The sequence below is a fragment of the Peromyscus leucopus genome, chromosome 1 (assembly GCF_004664715.2).
Source record: "Peromyscus leucopus breed LL Stock chromosome 1, UCI_PerLeu_2.1, whole genome shotgun sequence".
Taxonomy (NCBI): Eukaryota; Metazoa; Chordata; class Mammalia; order Rodentia; family Cricetidae; genus Peromyscus; species Peromyscus leucopus.
The window spans coordinates 64,613,294-64,634,451 of NC_051063.1; the positions used below are offsets into that span (position 1 = coordinate 64,613,294).

Here is a 21,158-nt window from a genome sequence, read left to right on the forward strand (position 1 = left end):
CCAGCTGCCGTGCCTCATCCATGACAAGCCACCTCTACAGTCTTCCTGTATCCTCCAGAGAATCTGCCCCGACACATCACTGTTCTGTATACGGAGGTGGAGACCAACCTCACTGACCCCTTATTGCTAGACAGTGCCTCCGTGCACGGGCTGCTAATGGGTGGGTCTTGAGTCTGTTGTCATAGGACTTCGTGTTTCTTGGTCAAATTAGTCATCTGTGGAGACTTGCTACTGGGACTCTGCAGGTTGTGGGGCTATGAGGGCCTTCTCTGTGGCTAAATGAGGACCTGCACCAAACTAGAACATCAGGGCTAGGGAAAATGGTTTCCCAGGAAGCAGCCTCATTTGTATGACGCTGTCATGGAGTCAGTCTGGCCACCAGCTGAATGAAGAGCCAAAGAAAGGCCGAAAGTTGGGGAGTTGTTCTGGCTTGGTGTGAAGGGAAATACACAAGAACCTCCAGACTGTGACTTCAGAAGGTCAAGGGGCAGATAACCAACATGTGGGACTCTAGCATGTAGGAGTCATCATGCTGGGTAGTGGCTCACGTTAGTTAGTGGACAACTTGCTGATAGAAGAGCACCCTTGTTCCTAACAGCAGTAGGAAAACTCATGAGTGAGCTGGGCTTGGAGAGCCACTCAAAACAGGTTCTGTTCAGATCGTGCTGCTGGGCACTGGAGGCCCGTCAGTGCCTGGCTCTAGCCAGCGGACATGACGTCATGCACAGGGACGCTCTGCTCTTTCTATGATTCCGAAAGCCCTGGTTCTGAATATGGACGCCTGAGAGCCCATTTAGAATAGAAAGACAGTCACATTCCCCATGATGTCTACAGGTTCCAGCCTCAAGGTACCCTTGATGTGGCAGACTCCTGGCAGCAATGTGACAAGAATGATAGATTTGCTCTATTTGGAGGCAAACCTACGGTTTCCTTTACAGATACAGGACCCAGAGGAGCCAGAGAGAAGTAGTGCTCCGGAGGAGTCCCAATCATTACTTGGAGATCGGAGACTCTGCTGTGATTCCCACTAGGGAATCACTCAGTACTGCCCACTACTGCCTCTGCAGTGTCTGTAGATCTTATCCTGGGAAACTGGTTCTTCCAGTGTCACCTTGATCTCCTCAGAGGGGAGACATTACTCACAGCTGGTGGCTGGGAAGGTTGTTCCTCCCATGAAGAGTTCCAGCTCCAAGCCCTCACACACCACAGCCATGTTCAGGAGTCTTTTCTTCCTTCCTGGCTTGCCTGCACTATCAGATTTTGTCAGCAGAGGGCGTGAGAGGCCACTGCAGGTGCCCTTTGGCCAGGCCGTGGCTTTTTTTGCTGCATTTGCATCCATCACCAGGGTGGATGCTGGACTACTGTGGAGCCTTCCCTCATTCAGCGTTAGCTGTCTGGACCACGGACCTTTGCATCCAGGCCTGTCTTGTCTCTCCCTGGTTACCCCCCTGTCCTGACTGCCAGCAGAGCTCATGAGTGGTAGGTGGTGGTCATAGTCTCTTCACTGGGGCCTGATTCCTGGCTTGCTATGAAGATGTATTCTCTTCTGGAACCTTCTCTTGTGCCATCCTAGTATCACTTTTTGATATGTGGAGTTTCCTGCTGCAGGGAGGCTTCTGTCTTCTGAGTGTTTCCGTCCTGGCCAACAGGGCCCCTGATGCCTCTGGACTTCTTTTGTATCATTAGCCCACCTGACACAGGGCAGGTCCAGCTTGAATCATCTAGCGTGGGGGGCCAGGCCCTTTCCTTTCCTAGTGACAGCTTCCAGAATGGAAGGAGGAAGCCGAGTCTCAATGAAGCACTAATCAGACCCCAGTTTGTCAAAGGCAGAGGGAGAGAGCCTCAGAAGGCTACCCTCTAGACATAGCAGTTCAGGGTCACAGAGAGCCTCATGGATAGGGAGGTGGGACCAGGAAGCCTGAGAGTGTGGGAGGCAGTGGGACTGGACCAACCACAGCATCATACAAATCCGTCTCGCACACTGAGACCGAATGGTGAGCCATGTTGTGGATAGTTACGTAACGGACCCTAAAGAACAGCGTGCAGGAGAAAACCATGATAAAAAAATAAAATAGTGAAATGATCCCAGGGCTTCCAGCTCAGGTTTAGGCACACCAGTGTATGTAAACTTGGCTGGCAAACCACAGACAATGTGGCATTCTAAAATCAGGCTGGAGGGAGTCGGGGCTAGACACTCACGGAGGCTCCTCCTGGCTGCAGGTCGCTCATCCCTGCTCGTTCATCTCTGTAAGTGCTCCCTCACATGCTTGGGAGAAAAAGAGAAAGAAGGGAAAGAACGTAGCCGGTGATGTGTCGGAGCTCCCAAAGGAGGCTTTGCTGGGTAGCTGAGCCTGTCCTATGCTGTGATCCTCTGTCCTTTGTGGGTCCATTTGGTGGTACTTTTGTCAACTTGATACAAGCTGGAGTCATTTTGAAAGAGGGAACCTCAGTTGAGAGAGTGCCCCTATTAGGCTGGCCTGTGGGCAAGCCTGCAGTACATTTCTTGACTGATGATCGATGGGGTGGGGGTTGCTCACTATGGGCAATGCCACCCCTGGCTTGTGGTCTTGGGTGCTATAAGAAAGCAAGCTGAACAAGTCATGAGGAAAAAGCCAGTCAGCAGCACTCCTCCGGGGCCTCTGCATCAGCTCCTGCCTCCAAGTTCCATGTGTTGAGTTTCTGCCTTGTCTTCCCCAGGGATGGGCTACACGCTGTAAGCCGAAACCCTGTCCTCCCCAAGTTGCTTTTGGTCATGGTGTTTTGCCACAGCAATAGAAACCCTAACTAAGACATTCTGTGTCCCTGCCTTTCCAGTCACCTTGCTGCCAACTGGAAATGGTGGACCTGTTGGAATAAATTTATTACTGGAATCCTGAGAAACTATGGAAGAGGGCTCAGACTCGGCCACAATCTTAGCACACTCTGTATTCAACACGAGTCTACCATTTACATGAATGGCATTTGTACAGTACACAGTGCACACTTGACATGTATACATCATACAAATACAGGCTTACATGTATGTATATAAATAATCTATAAATATATATGTATATATATATGTATAGAGAGATCTGTTTATGCATGGGTACCCATGGTGCATCCAACACACCAATGCTGATGGAGGGAGGTGCTTTAGACAAGGAGAGGACAGGTGGAGACAAAGACATGGAGATCAAATGTAGAGTGAGACCAGACGCCACCTGCAAATGGCACTGTGACATCTTCTTGTTCAGAAAGGCAACTGTGTAATGAGACCTACCAAAACACTCAGACACCATTCCCTAGGACTTCCTAGAATTGGGTTCCTATACCCTGGGCTGTGGGATCATTTTTGCATGATGAGAACTTATATTATTGAGTCAAGTCTGCTGTAGTATGTATTTCCCATGTGTGGACTCAAGGATTGCTCCACGATATGGGTACCTGCTATGGCTTCACCTGTCCGCCAAGGTTCTGGAATCTTCTGTGTCCCCACAGGGATGTGGAGTAGGATCTTGCAGAGTTGGTGAGTGGGATCTTGGAAGCACCAGATACTTCTCTCTGGTCTTCCCGCTCATTTTCAGACAATGAGAGGAGGTCAATACTGTGTGACCCTTGGACTATCTGGGTAAGGAGACATAACATGACCAGAGTCTGTGGAGGTGAGAATGTGGGGCACAAGGTCCTGAAAGCCTGACTACGGCTGTGTACAAGCTTCCATGCCTCTCTCATCTCAGTTTCCTCATTTGGGAATCTGGGCCAGGAAATGAACTCAAAGGCATTTTTGGCCTGGCACCCAAGGGCCTGTGGGGAGAGGCAGCAGAGGAATGTTTTATTGCGTGCTCATAGTCCCATAGCACGCTCTAGAGGATGCTACCTTTGTAAGAGGTTCCCTAGCTCTGCATCTTGGCATCCTGTCAGGTTCTCAGGGTACCCTACAGTCTTTAGAGTAGTAGACAACCCAAGGAGGAGGTTTAACCATGCCCCTGTTTCCTGCCTGGCATCTGTCTGCCTGCATGAGACCACAGCTCACTGCAGCACAGTCCTCCTGTAGACTGAATTTGAGTGTGAGGTCCAAGTGCAGGAGAAGTAGGTGGATTCGCCCTGTTGGCCATTTCCAGGGTCCCGGATTCTGTGCGCAGATCAGGCCCGGCTGGTGCTTAGAGACGAGAATGTCAGAGACCCATGGAAGGTTTCAGAATTTGCTACTGTTGCCCAAGAAGGGGTTACTGGATGAGGGTCCCAGGGAACCATTCTATTAGCATGTCTGTCCTTGGGGCTTCAGCAGAGTTCTCCTCATTGTGTGGGAGGAAACAAATGGTCATTTCCCAAAGCTGGCTCCTGAAATTGACTACAATCTTCTTGTGGCTGTGAGAGTTTCCTTCCAAACAGAAATACCACTGGTGGGCCTACCATAATGGGTGCTACTGAGGGAGATGTCACCAGAAGGAGCAGAAGAGACCGGACAGTTAGGATGTAATCACATATAGCTAACTGGGAACTAACCCCTGAGCATCTACAAACCACCCCAAGACATGCTATGGGCCTCAGAAGTGGCTTCCCTCAGGCTGATGGAGGGTAGAAAAAAATGTGGCAAGATGTGTCCACAGAGATCTCTCTAAATGAGGGCAGAGCATCAGGGTTGGGTGAGAGGTACCTGACGTGGGCAGCAGGCCTGGTCTCAACCACAGTCCCCCTACAGTGACAGGTGTAACCTGACACAGCGGCTGCGTGTCAGGACTATGATCGCTGTTCTGTCCTGTGCTAGTCAGATCACTAGTTAAACAAGGATTTGAACAGGGTAGTGGGTTGACTAAGGTTCCATGACTTTAGGGACCTAGCAAGTCCCGTGGAGCTCTGATGTAAAGTCTTAAATGTGACTTTCCAGAAGTGGGGGGCTTACTGTACCCCTACTTGGTGTAGGAAGGCACAGCCCAGGGGACAGTGTCCACACTTGTTTGTTTGCATATTTCTCACCCAATCGCTTCCAACGTCACTCTTCTCACCGTATCTTTAGAGACAGGTGATTGCAGCAGCTCGCTAGGGGAGCGAAGGTCCTGTGTCGTCATGGAGACGAGATGGGGAGGGCTGCCAGTCTTCACTGGAGGACATACTCCCTGTGCAAGAGACATTAGCCTCCTGATATTCTCTGAGGGCAGCTCTGGCAGCCAGCGCTTAGCTGGAGCCTGGCTCCTAGTGTGGGCTACTCAGGGCCATTTCGTGCCCAGCACTGAGTTTGCAGAACCAGCCTCCCAAGGCTGTTTATGGAGTAACATCGTGTGTGCCGAGCAGCACACTGCCAGGCAGTGTGCTTCCTAAGGATCAGGGGCCTCAAGGCTATGTTCAGATACTAGACCAAGAAAGAACTTTGAGTGAAACACTGAGCCAGCTTTCCTAGATGGAGACACAACATGTTTCACTGATGGTGGAAGGAGTGGGCCATGGATCCCAGGAAAATCTAGGAGATGATTACTAGCTATTTTCTCTGAACTTAAACATTTCCTACTGGAGGCTGGAGGAAGGGTCCTAAGACTCAGGAAGCAAACAAAATTTGCAAGGCTCAGGAAGTTCCTGAAACTTACAAGATTCACAGACTATATAAACTGTAACAATTGCCGGGAACACTCCAAATGGGCTGAGCTGACTTCTGATTGTTCAGGAAGCTCTAGAGATAGCCCATCTCTCTTCTGAGTCCTTACTTATTCTTGGATGGGCTTTGGTGGCATTCTTGCCTTTGAGTCACCCATGCTCCTGTAAGTAACCTCTCATCTATGATTCTCCAAGTGACCCCAGTAAGCTTGCTGATTCATTAGGCTAGGCCACAGTGGAATTGTTTCTTTGGTCTGTTGGTGTCCTATCTATGATGAAGGGACCTTTGTTAATATCCTCCCTGGAAAAGTTGCACAACAGACACCTGCTCCTGGTTCCCATTGACCCCATTTAATGGGTCTTAGGCACAAAGGTCCTTTGTCCTTCTGTGAAGAGGTACCATTTCATAATGGTGGCTGCTTTGGAGTCCTGAGTTCTGGCTTGCTTTTGGTGACACGTGACTGTAGGGCTCTGAAAACTCACAAGGATGAGTGACCCTGCTGGTCATTCATACCTCACAAGGATAATTTACACATAACATTCCTTCAAAGTACCCCACTCAGACTGGAGGGGATTCACTCCAGGAGAAGTCAACAAATGACACTAGGCTCTGATGAGTGACCACTCAAAGTATCAATAGTTATGAGTAGGACTTGATGCCAGACTCTGATAAATGAAGAGGGAAGAGGTAGTCCTTGTCTGATCCCATGTGGATGATGAAAAAGGGGGGGGTCCTACTCCCATGTGGAATGGAGGGGTTGGTGTTGCTCCCATGGGTACTGGGTACAGGGTAATGTACTCTTCCTATATGAGGTGTGTGTGTGTGTGTGTGTGTGTGTGTGTCTGTGTGTGTGTGTGTGTGTGTGTGTATGGTGTGTGCAAGAGTGAGAGTGAGAGAGATTCTGGCCCTATGTAGACACTAAACAGAGGTCCTGGTCCTTGAGGGTGCTGGGGGAAATCCTGATCCAATGTGGACACTAGGGAGAGGTCCTAGTCCCTTGCGTACATTGGGTGGAGAAAGATCTTGGTCCTATCTGGAACTAAAGACTATAAATCCTGATTTTATATGGGCACAGCAGGGTGGAGATATTGGCCCTCTGTGAACACTGTGAGGAGGAGTCCTAGTCCTATGTGGAGGCTGGAGAAGAGATCCTGGTCCAATGTGAACATAGGGAGAAGTCCTGATCCCATGTGGATAGTGTGTGTGTGTGTGTGTGTGTGTGTGTGTGTGTGTGTGTGTGTGTACGTACACTGGAGGGGAGAGCTTGTTTCCATTTGGATTCAGAGGGGTAGGTCATAGTGGCATGGAAATATGAGGGGGGTGGAACTGGTCCTATGTGAATACTGAGGAGGGTCTGGGTTAACATAGACATATGGGAAGATTTTGGTCTCATGTAAATATTGTGTGTGAGTTTTTGTTTCCACATAGACATCAATAGGGGAAAGGTCTTGGATACCTATGGAGGATGTGGACACCGGAAGATGGATTTCTGGTCTCATACAGACATTGTGGGGAGTCTTAGCTCCACAAGGAGAGAATTCCAAGTAGATTGTGGCAAAGACCTGTGCCTGAAATCACATTTGAGCTATATGATAGCTTCCCAGAGGAGGCCTCATTAGGTAGTGACCTCTGTGTGTACATGTGTGTGGGAGTTACACTGATGCATGCCAGTCAGGGTGGTTGGCTGTGGATCTGGCCACAATGCTGTGAGCTAGAGCTCAGGATATCCATTGCGAACTGTGGCTATAATGTTTGGCTATGCTGGGTTTCTCCACATCAGCAGAGGCCCTACATAGGTGCCTGGGGGTGCTGGCACAGCATCTCTCAGGAGTTGGGTGGACTATGCCCAGTCCTGCTATCCCTCTCAACCAGGCAACTCAGCTTTTCCCCAGGCTTCCTTCTCCCAGCAAACTTCTCTTCAGCATGTGCCCTATTCTGCCCATGTGCTAGGCCTGTTCAAAGTCACCCTTCCTTCAATGGCAAAGCCAGACTGTGCTTGTCAGAGACCCCTGGTTCCCTAGCTGAGGTCCTAAGACTCTCTTTCCCAAGACTTTCTGCTCCTGGGCTTCCCTAACATTTCTCTTGGTTACTTGTGGTTTCTTAACCCACAGAGGCTTGAGATAGGACTAAGGAAGGGATGTGATCCCCACTAAATCCACCGTTGTGTTTGGGCCAGAGACCCCCGTCAGAGCTCTGGGCCCACTGCATGATGTCTGGATGACTTCTGATCAGGATCCTCAACACCAGGTAATTTCCAGAGGCTGTAGCTCCCCCACTGAGCACGTGACAACACAGCTCCACTCCCCACTCTCCCAGAGTTCCCACTCCAACAGAGCCAGAAGAGGCAGTCCAGGCACAGCCTAGACTTCCCCGGGAGGGAAGATGGGCAGTCACCTACTCTCAGCCCAGTCTTGCCCCTTCCCTGGCTGCAGAGTCATTGGGCACACGTAGAACTTTCTAAACATGATAAAGGAATGAGACTTGTCTGTTGGTTGTAGCAAAGATCTCTTTACAGAGTCTGAGCAGCTAAAATCTCACCACCTCCTGTGACCAAGCCAGGACTTTCTTCATTCCAATCATCACAAAAACAAAAATCTCCACAAGTTTCCAGATAGTTTCCTCCTGTTTTCTAATATCTAACGATCCGTGAAAACAAAACCCTTAAGTAACCAAAGACCAAGGAAGAAATCCTAGGGAAACACAGAAACTATTTTGAGTTGAATGAAAAATCACACACTATGCCTTGGGGGCCCCCGGCAACGCCACACACAAGAAAACTTACAGCTGTGAAATAGTCATTTTAATGAAAGATTAATCCCCCAGTTTCTCATGGTTAGGAACTAGGAAGAAGCGCAAAACAAACCTATTCACACAGAAGAAAGGACAGAGCAGAGATGACAGAACAGGAAAAAAAAAAAAAAAACAGATCACGGATACACCAAAGGCTGGTTCTTTAGAACGCTCAACACACTTAGCGGATGTGCGCTACACTAAGCGGAGGGAGAAGGCCAACGCTGGCTTGGAGTCATGGCCAGAGCGGTCAGCCAGACAGGAGAAAAGGAAGGACTCTGACTGGCATGGGAGGAGCAGCTTTGTTGCTAGGCACCAATGATGCAATCATTACATGCACACAACTCCTAGGAATTAACCAGAAAAACCTTTGAAACTGATAAGAGAATTCATCAAAGCTACAGGAAACAAGATCCACACACAAAACCAGTTGTATTTCCATAGGCAAGCATGGGCTGATTAGAAATGAAAATTAAAAAGTCTCAATTTATAGTTACTTTTTTTTTAAAAAAAATTCTTATTTTTACCCTGCCCTCCCTGCTGGCTTGGAATGCACTATGTATCTGAAGCTGGTTTTGAACTTTTTTTTGATAACTCCCCTGCTTTAGGCACCTGAGTTCTGGAAATACAGGCATGAGCTACAACATCTAGCTATAGTAATGTTTCAAGGGAAAAATATACTTAGGAAAAAAGGTGAACAAGGAGGCCCAAGACTTTGGTGTTGCGAACTCTAGGGGGTTCCGGGGGAAATTAAAGATTTCCATACATGGAAAGGAGGCTGTGTCTGTAGAATTGAGACGCTAGTCCTGTGAAAACGACCATGCTTCCTTACATGGTCTGCAGGCCACATCATTCCTCACTGCAGGCTGAACTGAAAAGACCTGACAGACCGCCCAAGGCCAGCGCTCTTTATCTTTGGCCCAAGGCTATAAGCTGTGTGAGTGCCTGACCTGTCCCTTCATGGGTTTTGGCCTTTGATGACTTGTCTCTGGGACATAAACTCCATGTCTGAGCATTCGATTGCCTGGCCCCAGCCAGGATCCTGTTGGTAGCAGGGCTGGTTATGCCTTCTTCAAGACACCCCACTGTTGAGGAAGAGACCTGAGTTGCTGTTTCTCCATATATCCAGGGGCCATTCTCTGAGAGCTTGGCTGGCCATGGGTTTCTCAGGGTGTCCCTTAATGTGTGTGTGTGTGTGTGTGTGTGTGTGTGTGTGTGTGTGTGTGTGTGTGCACATCCATGTGGTCACACACATATCTAGAGAGAGAGGGGAGACGAGACCAGGTGAATCACTAGCTAAAGTCACAGAATCCCCGCTGAGAGTCTAGTCTTTTTTGTTGTCATGGAAACTACCAACCTCGGTCATGACTGAGGAGCAAATAGTTGGTTTCAACCTTGGCAATGAGGCCCACTCAGCTGCTCTGTTCTGGGTCTCTGTGGATCCCCTCTCTCCTTGAAACAGCACTAACACACATGTGGAGGCTCCAGGGAATTAGCACCCTCTGTCCTCATGGTGTCGTCCAATGACACAGTCTACATCATACCCGGCACTCAGACAGAGGGTCTCAGGCTTGCACAGCACTCATTGCCTAAGTCCTATGAATCTTATGTGGCTGGAGTTCACTACAACGTTTCCCTAAGGCGGGTGTGTCTCCACCGAACCGGGCAGGGAGTATATTTAGAACACGGATATGGCAATGCTGTCTTAGGGACGGGGAAGTTGCTGGAAATGTGGAAAGTTCCAACAGTGTGTCCTAGGCTCTTCCAGAAGCCCATCAGCTCTCTTAGTACCTCTTCTTGGAAACCTGCAGGCAAGGCTGGCCACATGGGCCTTTGCACACAGGAAACAGAGCTCACTGGCTGTACCCATGGTATCTGACTGTTTTCCTGTGGTGGCCATTAAGAAGGGGTACAGGTATTCTGTCCAGAGACTAGTTAAGCAGGTCATGCATCTGGTGGGCACTTTGGGGGTTCTTCTTTTCTGGGACTGTAAAGTTCTCAAGACTCTAGAACTAATTTCAGTGCATGCTGATAAGCATTTAGGAGTTTGGGGACCAGAGCAGGATGCAAATCCAGGGAGATGCCCGTTGTGGAGTCCCAGGAAGAGACACCTGAGTGAGATATTGGATCAAGGAAGGCATGTTAGAGGCTTCTGGTCCAGAGATGAAGGGTGTACCAGCCAGTGTTCTCTAGAGTAACAACCAATAGGATCTATACATATATATGCATATATATGTATATATATATTTGATAACAATATTCGTTAGATTGGCTCATACAGTAGAGGCTGGGTAGTCCAACAATGGCTGTCTGTATGATGGAGAGGCAGAAGATCCCTAACTGCTTAGTTAAGAGGCTGGAAGCCTTAGAAAGAGAGAGAGGAGACCAGCGATGCCTCCATCTGGGGCTGGAAACCTGGAAGCTCCCTGGAGAGTTGCTGGTATGATTACATTCAAAGGCTGAAGAAGATGGAGTCTGGTGTCCATGGGCCATGGCAGCCAAAATAGATGTGCTCTCTCAGGAAGCATGAGGCTTGCACATGCTGGCTGGGGTCCTCCTTTTCTCATGGCACTCCATTTGGGCCCCAGTCTAATTGGGTGCTGCTGCCCACATACAAGGTGGGCCTTTCCTCTTTACTGCATCTCATACCAGTCATCTCTGGAAATGTCCTCACACTCATACCCAGATGTACTTCTCTGGTCCCAGGCATCTCTCAATTCAGTAAAGTTAACAATCCAGATTGAGCATCAGAGGGCTCATCATGGGGTCCGAGATGAAAGGCTCCCTCCTTCCTTCTCCTTAGACCCTGGCCTCTCTGAAAAGGGCCAGGTGCAGCAATTCCCTTACCAGCCCCAGGCTGGATCAGAAGTTAGGAGAGGGAAGCAGGACTTTAGTGGAGAATGAAACAGACACCCCTCCTAATCCCTGAACCTGCACCTCCAAATGACATTAACCTGTAGAGTGTGACCCTGTGGAAAGCATGCATATGCATGTATACATGGACAGAATGTATCAACAGGGGCTATGTACCTGTGGATAGGTGTTCCCATGTGTATACAGAGGGTACATAGCTACATATGTATATACAGGGTGCGCACTTAGAGGTAGTTATGTATACCAAGCCCCTAGCTAGCCATGGGGGCAGGGACTGGAGAAGACAGGAAGGGTCAGACATGCCAGTGACCCAGGGTTGCTGGGTTCCTAGCATCATGGTCCACCTAATACATCAGGTCCTGATAGGCCAAGAAGGATACTTGTGGAACCTCCGTGGTCTACAGAACAGGTAAGGCCTGCTTCATGTAGGGTAGCATTTATGCCCAGGGCCTCCAGGCAGACCACTCTGAATCTGGCTTTTGTTGACTGGAGTGTTGGGGGGTTGGTGTTAAGCAAGTGACAAAACCTTGGGGCTCTTATTGTTAACGTCTGTCTGCTATGATTATAGGCATGTTCTTGTCTAGCTTTCGATCGCTCCACAGCACAGCTGTTTTCTAGGGGAAGTGAGAGGGCTCCCGCCATTTCCTAGATGGGCTAGTCCTGTGGCTTTTCTGTCTCAATCCTGGAAAGAGGGAAATAACCATCCTGGTGTCTTTGTCTTTGAGGGCTATTTCCATGGCCCCAGCATATGCATGGTTCCAAGTCTGCTGAGAATTCTCTCCAAGGAGAGAGGGTAGTGGACATCCACAGGGTCCCAACAGGTCAGTGCACAGTGACTATGAAATTAGTACTAGAATGTGCAAAGGTTTTCTACTAGTTAAAAGCAGGTACGTTAGTGTCACTGAGACCAGCAAGTAAACCAAAGCCACAAATGCCCAGTCACCATGTATGGTCACCCCAGGGGCATGGAGGGGCCTTCTACCAGTAACTGGGCAGCCCAATGTCCCATGCAGTATAGGGACACAAGTCCTCAGACCAGCCTAGCTCCAGACGGAGATACCATGGGCAGTGCCCTGCCCTTCAAGTTGCCCCAGGCCTACCTACCTTGGGTCTTTGTCCCTATATTAGCCTCACCACCATGGCTGAACCCATCTTACCTCAGGACTTTGCTCTACTATCCCATGTTACCCCAGGTCCCCATATTTGGCACAGTGCCGCCCAATTCCTGCCCCCAGACCCTCCCCCCACTTACTGTGCCACCTCCTAGTTCTGTCCAGCCCTCAGGTCATTTATGCAGGCCAGATCATCTCCAGCCCGGAGTCTGGTGGGGAAGGTTTACAGGACACATAACAGGTATGTCCAGGGTCATGGGTTCCTTGGGCTCAGGTGGTGGAGGGGCCCATGAATATTCTTGGATACCTGAGCAAGGGCTGCTTGGGGTACGGTGGCTGGTCTGCACCTGGGCATGGCAGGGCCTTCTTGGTCACCTGTTTGTAGATGTTCCTGGCAGTCACTCCGATCCACAGCATGGTAGAAAGCGTAGAATAGTGCAGTGCAATGCCCACCTGGGAGGGGAGAATGTCAGCCAGCCACCTCCTGCAGCCACCTGCCCCAGCACAGCACAGCAGACTCCTTGTGTGCAGCCCAAACTTCCTGTGCCGTGAGTGTACTGAACCCTGGCAGCTACTCTGCAACGGTTGAGGGACGATTAAAAAAAAAATGAGACCACCAGGAGGACAGGTAGGGCATGTGTCAGGGCCAGCCAAGGCTTTGAAACTGTTCAGCTGTTGGCTGTGCTTGAGAACCTGTGGGAAGCTTGTGGTTTTGCACACTGGTCCCCGCTCTGCAGGATGTCTGTGCCATCCTTATGTATGGGTCCTGGTAGGCACACCTACTTGTGAACTCTGGCCCCATTCTGGGGCCCCCAAGTGGAAGGCAGGCACAGTTGCACAGCAGGCCTCTCAACATGTATCACTGTGGCATTGAATTTAAAGAGAGGAATCTCGGGGATGATGATAACCCGCCCTTGCACGTCAGAGTGACTCATTGCTATGGAAACAGCCTCCGGAGCCAGTCCCATCCAGCACTTATTTTTTTTTTTTTTACGCTAGCTAATTACGCATTCTGCACTGCTTCATCTCCATCTGATTCCATAAAATAAGGCTACCTTTGAGGTAATAACCTGACATTTTGAAATGACAAGTAAAATATTGCTATAATCGGAAAGGACATAAATGTTTAAGGAATATGGAGATTTCCTGAATAAAGCTAACATTGCACCATTATAATGATTTATCAAATCCAGAGTTCAATTTTTACTTATGAGCAAATGCTGTAATAATTGATGAGGATTTGGGGCGGGGTAAGGGGTAGGGAGATCGAAGAACTGTTTATGGTTTCAGATGGCTTCGTAGGTACAGCGCAGTATGTCCTGCGAGTTCAGCCTTCCCTTTGGTCTCGCTGCTGCTCAGGTGAGATGGGCCATATGAACATCCCAGGCACACTGGGCTCACCCCTCCTGGATGAGAGTAGGAGGTCCTGGACCTGGGTGGCAAGAGCTGTCTGCCATCTAAGAGTTCAAGGTAAGGGCAACCAGAAAAGGGGAGGGCAGCCATGGTTTGAAGGGAGGTCTGCAGTGTGGCTGTCTTTGCCATATGTAAACAGAAATGTCAGACTCATTCTCAGAAGGGCTCCTGCTTTTGGCCTTGAAACATTGGCCCGGGGCCTTGAGGTAGGAGGGAGCCCGGCTGGGAGCAGAGAGAGAGGAGGCCTGGCAGCTTCCTTCCTTAAGCTGTGTCTCATCCAGGCTGTATGATCAGGGAGCGGGAGAAGGTGTACAATGGGAGGCTCTGTCTCTTAAACACCAACTTGAGGCAGAACACACAGGGAGGTCAAGGGAAATGCCGCCTGGCTTCCAGACAGCATGTGCTATTGAAAGGAAGAAGCAGGACTGACACCCTCCCTTGCTTCCGGACCCAGGGCCAGCACTGACGCACATTCATTATGTGGGACTAACAGCAGCCGTCTGCTTTGTTTATGATGTCACTTAGTACTTTAATGAGACGCACGGTCATCTTTCTGTTGCCATGACAACTGTCTGTTCTTGCCAGCCATCCAGAGCTCTGGACCACTTCTCCTGGTTGTTCTATGGTGATGCTGAGCTTGGATGGGGAGGGGCTGGGACTCCTCTACTCAGTCATCTGGATGGCTGCTAGTCAATGTGGGGACACAGCTAGCTTTCAGTGATCTAGCTTTTAGCCTGCTCCTCTCAGGTGTCCCCCTCTTAGCAGGTGAGGGAGCAATTGTGCTGGGTGAGCTGGGCCAGCTCCTGACCTACCAGGCTGCTGATCAAAACCAGCCTGGCTTCCAGCTCAGGGGGGCCTCAGAAGCAATAGACAACCTCACCTCTGCTTATAGGCATGGTGTGGTGGAGATGGTCACCTGGAGTGCCTTGTGGGAACCGCGGTCCCCACCCTTCAGCTCTTATTTACCTGAGTTCTCCCCGCTTCCCCACTGCCCTTGCAGAGGTTCTGCGTCGCCAAAAGCTCATCTGCCTGTGGCTTTTTTTTTTCTCCCCTTAGTCTGCTGTCCATAACTTCTCCCAACATAGCCTGATGTTTCCACTGATATGTTTCCACTGGTCCCACATCCCTAACACTGCCTGGGCCTGGAAGGTATGCTGCCAAGTGAGGGATGGATAGAGGCTGGCCACTCCAGGAAAAGCCACAGGAGACCAGACGGTGTCAGCTTTCTGCAGTCCATCCTTCTCTAGCACACAGGGACCTGTCCATCATCTGGAGTCCCAGTGTTTGTTACTAAGGACTTCTCACTTGAGCATGACCCTTACAGATCTTAGCCTGGAGGATGATATTTCCAGGTCCATTTGTCCCCACCTACTAAACCTCTCCTCCAGGTCCTGCACCTGTAGAATTTTGGAATGCCATGGATGACGCCTGCCTCCTGGGGCTTCATGGGGCTGGCTTGAGCCTCGGGCCAGTGCCAGACTGCATGGAGGCACTAAGATGATTGCAATGGACTGTGTGGCCAGCAGGCCCTGGCTGTGCAGCACTTGGTATCAGAGCAAAGACATAAAGATAATGACCCACTCAATTGCCTTTTCGATGGCTTCTGGACAGGCTTTTGTAACAGGAGTGAGTGGGATTTCCTAGCCCTCACTGTGGCTGTTTCCAGCTCAACAGAGGCAGCAATGGAGGAAGCTGTCTTCTCTCCCTTCCGTTCAGGCATGTGGTACTGTCTCTTCTGCTTGTCTGGCTCAGGCCTGGGTGGTGGCCTGGCTTCCTGGGGTTGGATGTGTCACATAGTCACACATTTGGTGCCCAGAGGACCAGAGCACGGGTTGTGTCTTTCAGGTGTGGGTGTCATGCTCACAGAACACTCAAATGGCATCAGTGTAGGGAAACAAAGTAGCAGTGATTGAGTTGGTTGAAGCTTCCCTGAGCTAGGTGGGTCTGGGTGGGAATCAGGTAGGTAGGAGGGTGTGTTCTCTCAGCCAGGCTGTTCTGGGAACAGCCTTTAACCCACTGATGCACAGGATAAGCCTCACCTTCAGCTAGCTACCCGTGGGGGATTACAGAGGAACCAGTTAGTGTGGCTATTGTCATTAATGTGGGTCCTGTGGTCAGGTTTTGGTTGGGGGTCATTTCTGCATCAGCCAATAGCTACTTGCTGAATTTGCAACAGTTAGGGATACCTGAGAACCCATGGTGCAGGGAAGTTGTTGGCCATGACATGACAGAAACCACCAAGGCCTTTGGTAAGTTGTTTTGGGTCCTTGGGTTCCGGCCTGGCCTCACTCATGGAGCCTAGGTGTGGAGCAGGTCTGGGGGCAGGACAAACACAGACTCCTTATTGGGGGTGCAGATGGCTCTCTTCCTTGGCCCAGAGCCACAACCCGACAGGGCAGTCCTGGGCTTGACTTTGAAAGGAGGCTCTCTAGCATCTCTTTAGCCGAGGATCACAGGTTATTTCTATTTCTCGTTTAAGCAAGTCAAACCAGGCCACAAGTGTGAAGATGATGTGCCTTGTGATTTGAGCTATTCTTTTCTATGCTTGGTGTTTCAAAGCTCCCTCTTCCCTAAGAAAGAGGGATGCTCTGCCTGATTCATGTGAGGAGAGAGCCTCTGCTGCCACTGGTACCTATAGCTGGCAGATCTACTTTGCAATGTGAGGTTAGCACCTAGAAGGTCTCATTCAGCCCACCCCTGGGTCCTGCCTTATTGGTCTTCAGGAAAGGCATCATGTCCCCATTCTTGTGAAGATCACCATTTTCTGGACAGTGTATGTCTAGGTATATGACCCACTAGTCCTTAGACAAGTTGCTGTAGTAAAAAACAAAATTGTTTCATATGGCCAAATGTTGAGCAAAACAACCTTTCAGATGAAGTGGGATTATAATACGAACCCATTATAGAAGCTTCGATATTCTCTCCAGGAGCAACAGCTGAACACACGCTAAGATATTATTTTATAAGCAAATTAACATTCGTTTCCACTTCGATAAGAAAGCTGGCATGCACACTTTCACTTTTCAGCATAGGGAAGGCAGCACTCACCGCTTGGCATAGGATGGGGTGCTTGGTACGATTGATGCCGCCGGCAAACACGGTGAAGGTCAGAGCTGCGTGGAAGCAGAAGTTGAGGAGCGCGTGCCGGCCTTTCCGGCTGATCCGGATGGCACTGTGGGGGACAGAGATTTCACATTTAAAACTACTGGTCCAGAGAAGAGCTTGGAAATACCTTGTCCACTGTGGGAACAGTAATCCCTCAGTTGGACTGGGAGCAACCCATCCAAAGGACCAGACCACGGGAAAGATAGACAACTAGGTCTTGTCCACCTCAGCAGCTTCTCACTTGTACAATGCTTGGAAAGGCTTCTGTAGAGTTTCTACCCCTCTGCCCATTTGACAGAGAATGACTTGTCTAGAGGGGAAGTCATGCTTCTGATTCCCACGTCAGCTTCATCTCTGAGAAGATGTCTGATGCACAGAGAGGACCAGGTTATGTGACTAAGAGTATGACTGCCTTAGGTTATGATAATGTCCATAGTCACCAGCATGTCTAAAGCTCTACCTAGTCAACTGGGGCAGGGCCAGCCTTGCTCAGCTTATAGCTCTGACTCCATCATGGCTGTGTACATGTCTAAGTCTCCTCCTACAGCTCCTGTGGTCTGAGCACGCTTCTCAAAATCCCTGTTGATACCTAACCGACAGCATGGTGGCATTAGAGAATGTTGTTGGGGAAGAGCTCTCACCAACAGATGTAGAGCCTTATAAAAGAGACCCCTAAGGGCTGCCTTTCTCTTTATACCACTGGAGGACACACACACATACACACACACACACACACACACACACACACACACACACACACACAGAGAGAGAGAGAGAGAGAGAGAGAGAGAGAGAGAGAGAGAGAGAGAGAAAGAGAGCCATCCATGAATCAAGACATGTCTCATCAGACACCAAACCTGCTCAGTACCATCGCTCTTTCTTGACTTCTAATTTCTAGAACCATGAAAAAACAATTTCTACTTTATCCATTATTATCAACCAGTCACTGTGTGGTAACTTGTTAGAGCTACCAAAATAGACTAAGAACAGTTTTGGACCTATTCAAACCTCTCCCACAACAGGGACCTTGTCCTACCAAGCCTCCACTTGTGACTGGCTGTGAACCAGGCCTAGGCATTACTCATACTGTTGGTTATGGGTTTGGTAGTGGCTATGGCTAGGATCCCCTCCTTCTATGTCCTAGTGCATCTTCTAGAAATTCAGACACACAGCAGTCACACACATCCCCATTCCCAGATATAGGCAGCCAGAAATGAACTCAGAAGTAGATCTCTGTCTAGAAGGCTCTCACTAAATAAAAAGACTTCAAGGTTCTGCAAGCCTGACCATGCCTCTTAGGATGCTGGAGCCAACATGCTTCCATTTCAGGATGGACTTATTTCACAGTTTTACAAGAATACAGAGGTTGCTATTAGGAAGGTCCCGTGAGCCAGGCGGTGGTGGCACACACCTATAATCCCAGCTCTTGGGAGGCAGAGACAGGCGGATCTCCATGTTCGAGGCCAGCCTGATCTACAGAACAAGACCCAGGACAGCCAGAACTGTTACACAGAAAAACCCTGTCTTGAGAAACTTTAAAAAAAGGTGTAAAGAGGGCCCAAAGGGGGCTAAAGAGATGGCTCAGCAGTTAAGAGCACTTGCTGTTTTTCAGAGAACTCAGGTTTGGTTTTCAGCGCCTGTATGGTAGCTTATAACCATTCTTAACTCCAGTTCTAGGGGGATCTTTCACCCTCTACTGGCCTCCTTGGGTACCAAGCACACATAAAGAACACATACATACACGTAGGCAAAACATTCACATACATAACATAAAAATAAATTAACAACGAAAAAAGAAGGCCAGAGACCCAGGAGGGAAGGACTGGGTTTTCTCCAGTACTATGCCCTAGTGGCCACTGTTCCAGGTAGGGCGAGGTAGGCTCCCTTACCTCTGGTGCAGGATGTAAGTGATGACGGAGGCAAGGAGGCACAGGAGCATTACCGCAGTGCAGGCATACACCACGGGGTGCAGGAACTCCCCTGGGTACTGGGGCAGGGAGAGGACAGTCTTCAAATCCTGGAAAGGAAGCCGAGACTCGAGTGACTGATCCGGCCGGGATTCTTTATGTGATTTGTCAGGTGTCTCAGGAGGGGGCAGGCTGGTAGCTGACAGACCCTCTGCTCAGGGGCTAACTTGTGCAGGGTGTAGGGCATCGTATCCCAGGAGCTCACCTGGGATTGGTGTCTTCCCAGGGCTGCTCAGCTGAGAGCATCTTCCCATGACTCTGAGAGCAGCTCCTGGAGGGACCACTTCCACAGTGCCCACACCTGCCTCCAGCCTTCTTTCCCTCCATGTCACCAGCTTCAACTGCATGCATGTCTGCTGCCTTCAGAGAAGCTACAGAACACTCAGCCTCCCCAGCCCACTTCTGCGCCCCACATTCATTGACATTATGCTTTTAAATGGCTCCCTAGGGAATTCTGCACCATGTTTCGGCAGCACTAAGACAGTGGCATTGACCTGAGCAGATGGAGAGAAGTTGTTATGAACAGTAGGTATGGCCTCAGGACCTTTTCCACCTTTACCCACTTTACTGTGTATCAGAGCTGTAGTAACAGGTTAAAGGTCACAGTTCAAATGAAAGCATGGCTTTCCTGTGGTAGGGAAACAGAGGAATGGATGTCTGGAATGGGAATACTTAGAAATCCTTGAGGCACTGGGGTAGGTGTCCTTGCTACTATGTTTAGGGTAAGAGGGTCAAGTCTTTGCTTGACCTTGAAGAGTCACCTGGTCAGTGGGCAGCCAGGGCTAGGGCCCACAGTGTCCTCACATGTCTCACACTTCTGAGTCACAGCTGGTGCAGGGCAGAAATCTGAGAGGTGGGTGTGGACATGGGTAGCACATGAGCAACTCTCTAGAAGACATGGGGTTCAATGGGTGGGATGCCATGTAGCCTGTGTCCATCTCAGATAATGATTTCCTAATGAGACATTAGCGTTGCGGAATATTTGCTCAAACCAGGCAAAGATGTCTTACACTTGTTCATGCTATGTAAAGACGTGTTGCCTTTGCATTAATAGAATAAAACTAACATGGCTCAGAGACATGGGGTCAGCAACTGGTTGACCGGAAGTAGCAGGGAGGAGCTTAACGCAGGTGTTGTTTTAGCTGGGGCAGTCTGGAAGTGGGTAGCTTCTGGGATGCCAGCAAAGAGTTAGCCAGTTGCTATTCTAAATCTCTGAGCTCACGAGTTTTCACCCTAACCTTTGAATCATTGTTTGAGGGTACAGAAGTTCCCCCCCCCAGGCTATGGCCTTAACAGCCAGCCACTAGTAGTTTAAGCCGCAGCCGCTGTAATGAGGTAAAACAACACATTGGAAAGCTATCCTTAGTGCAGGCACACTGTAGTGCTCTCCATTGGGCACCACCATATCCTGCACAGGGCCCAAGGAAGGGAACTTGGCAGTCAAGATAGCTACAGGATGGTCCAGCTAAGGAAGGATGCCCCATACATCTGTGCCCCAGGAAGCCCTTAGAAAAGCTAGCCAGCAACAAGTGCAGGAGGAACCAGTGCCTGAGTGAGGACAAGGCACCTGCCATGGAATGGGAGTTTCTGAAGAGGGTGAGCACTGTTTCCCCAACGTGTGTGTCTTCAACTGGCCCCTTCTTCCTGGACATCCAACATCTAGTCTGATGGCTCAGCTCAGTTACATGGCATCCATTTGCCCATGGGTGTTTTTAGGAACCTGGCCAGAGACTACCTCACTGTCAAGTAACAAGAGCCTCCATTAAGATTGCCTGAGTGCCCCTGACTTCTAAGGCTAGCTGCTTCCTGCAGTGTGCTGAGCAGAGGGCCCCAGACTCAGTGTACAGCCTCCTCCTCCAGGACACTTGCTCTCCTAGGGAGCCCACGTGTCCTCCCTTGGTGTCTGTCTGCTGGGTATTTGTGTTTGCTATGGGCTGATAGAGGACACTCTGCGGCCCCTGTGAGCACCAAGGCCATTATTCTGTTTGTCTCGGCTCAGCTGCTTCCTGTCAGACAGGAGCCAGCTCTTGAGTCATGGAAAGCACACTTGCTGCTGAGATCAGGATACCCACCCACCTGATGAGCTTGTGCCACTGGGAGGTGGTGGGGTGCCTTGTGGGGCTCTAAGAGCTCTGGGTTCAAATGGGTTCAGGTGACATCTTCAGGTTCTTGTGCACATGGGTCTTTTCATGGGAGGGGTCTTAGAATTTTGATTCATTTTGGCCATTGTTGAGAGAGAGAGAGAGAGAGAGAGAGAGAGAGAGAGAGAGAGAGAGAGAGAGAGAGATCGAGCACAAGAAAGAGAGAGCACATGAGAGGGAAAGC

At 49.7% G+C, this 21,158-nt stretch overlaps 1 protein-coding gene across 3 annotated transcripts in view; it reads right to left on the reverse strand.

Moving 5' to 3' along the window:
• Positions 1–21,158, reverse strand: part of Adgra1 (adhesion G protein-coupled receptor A1) — a 43,811-nt gene that overhangs the window by 12,832 nt on the left and 9,821 nt on the right. For all 3 annotated transcript variants that reach the window (XM_028869540.2, XM_028869532.2, XM_028869523.2), the window contains 3 exons: positions 18,756–18,883; positions 16,810–16,933; positions 12,656–12,801 (listed from right to left, as the gene is read on the reverse strand). In XM_028869540.2, the coding sequence (XP_028725373.1) occupies positions 12,656–12,801; positions 16,810–16,933; positions 18,756–18,883 (398 nt within the window). The remainder of the gene's footprint in view (positions 1–12,655; positions 12,802–16,809; positions 16,934–18,755; positions 18,884–21,158) is intronic.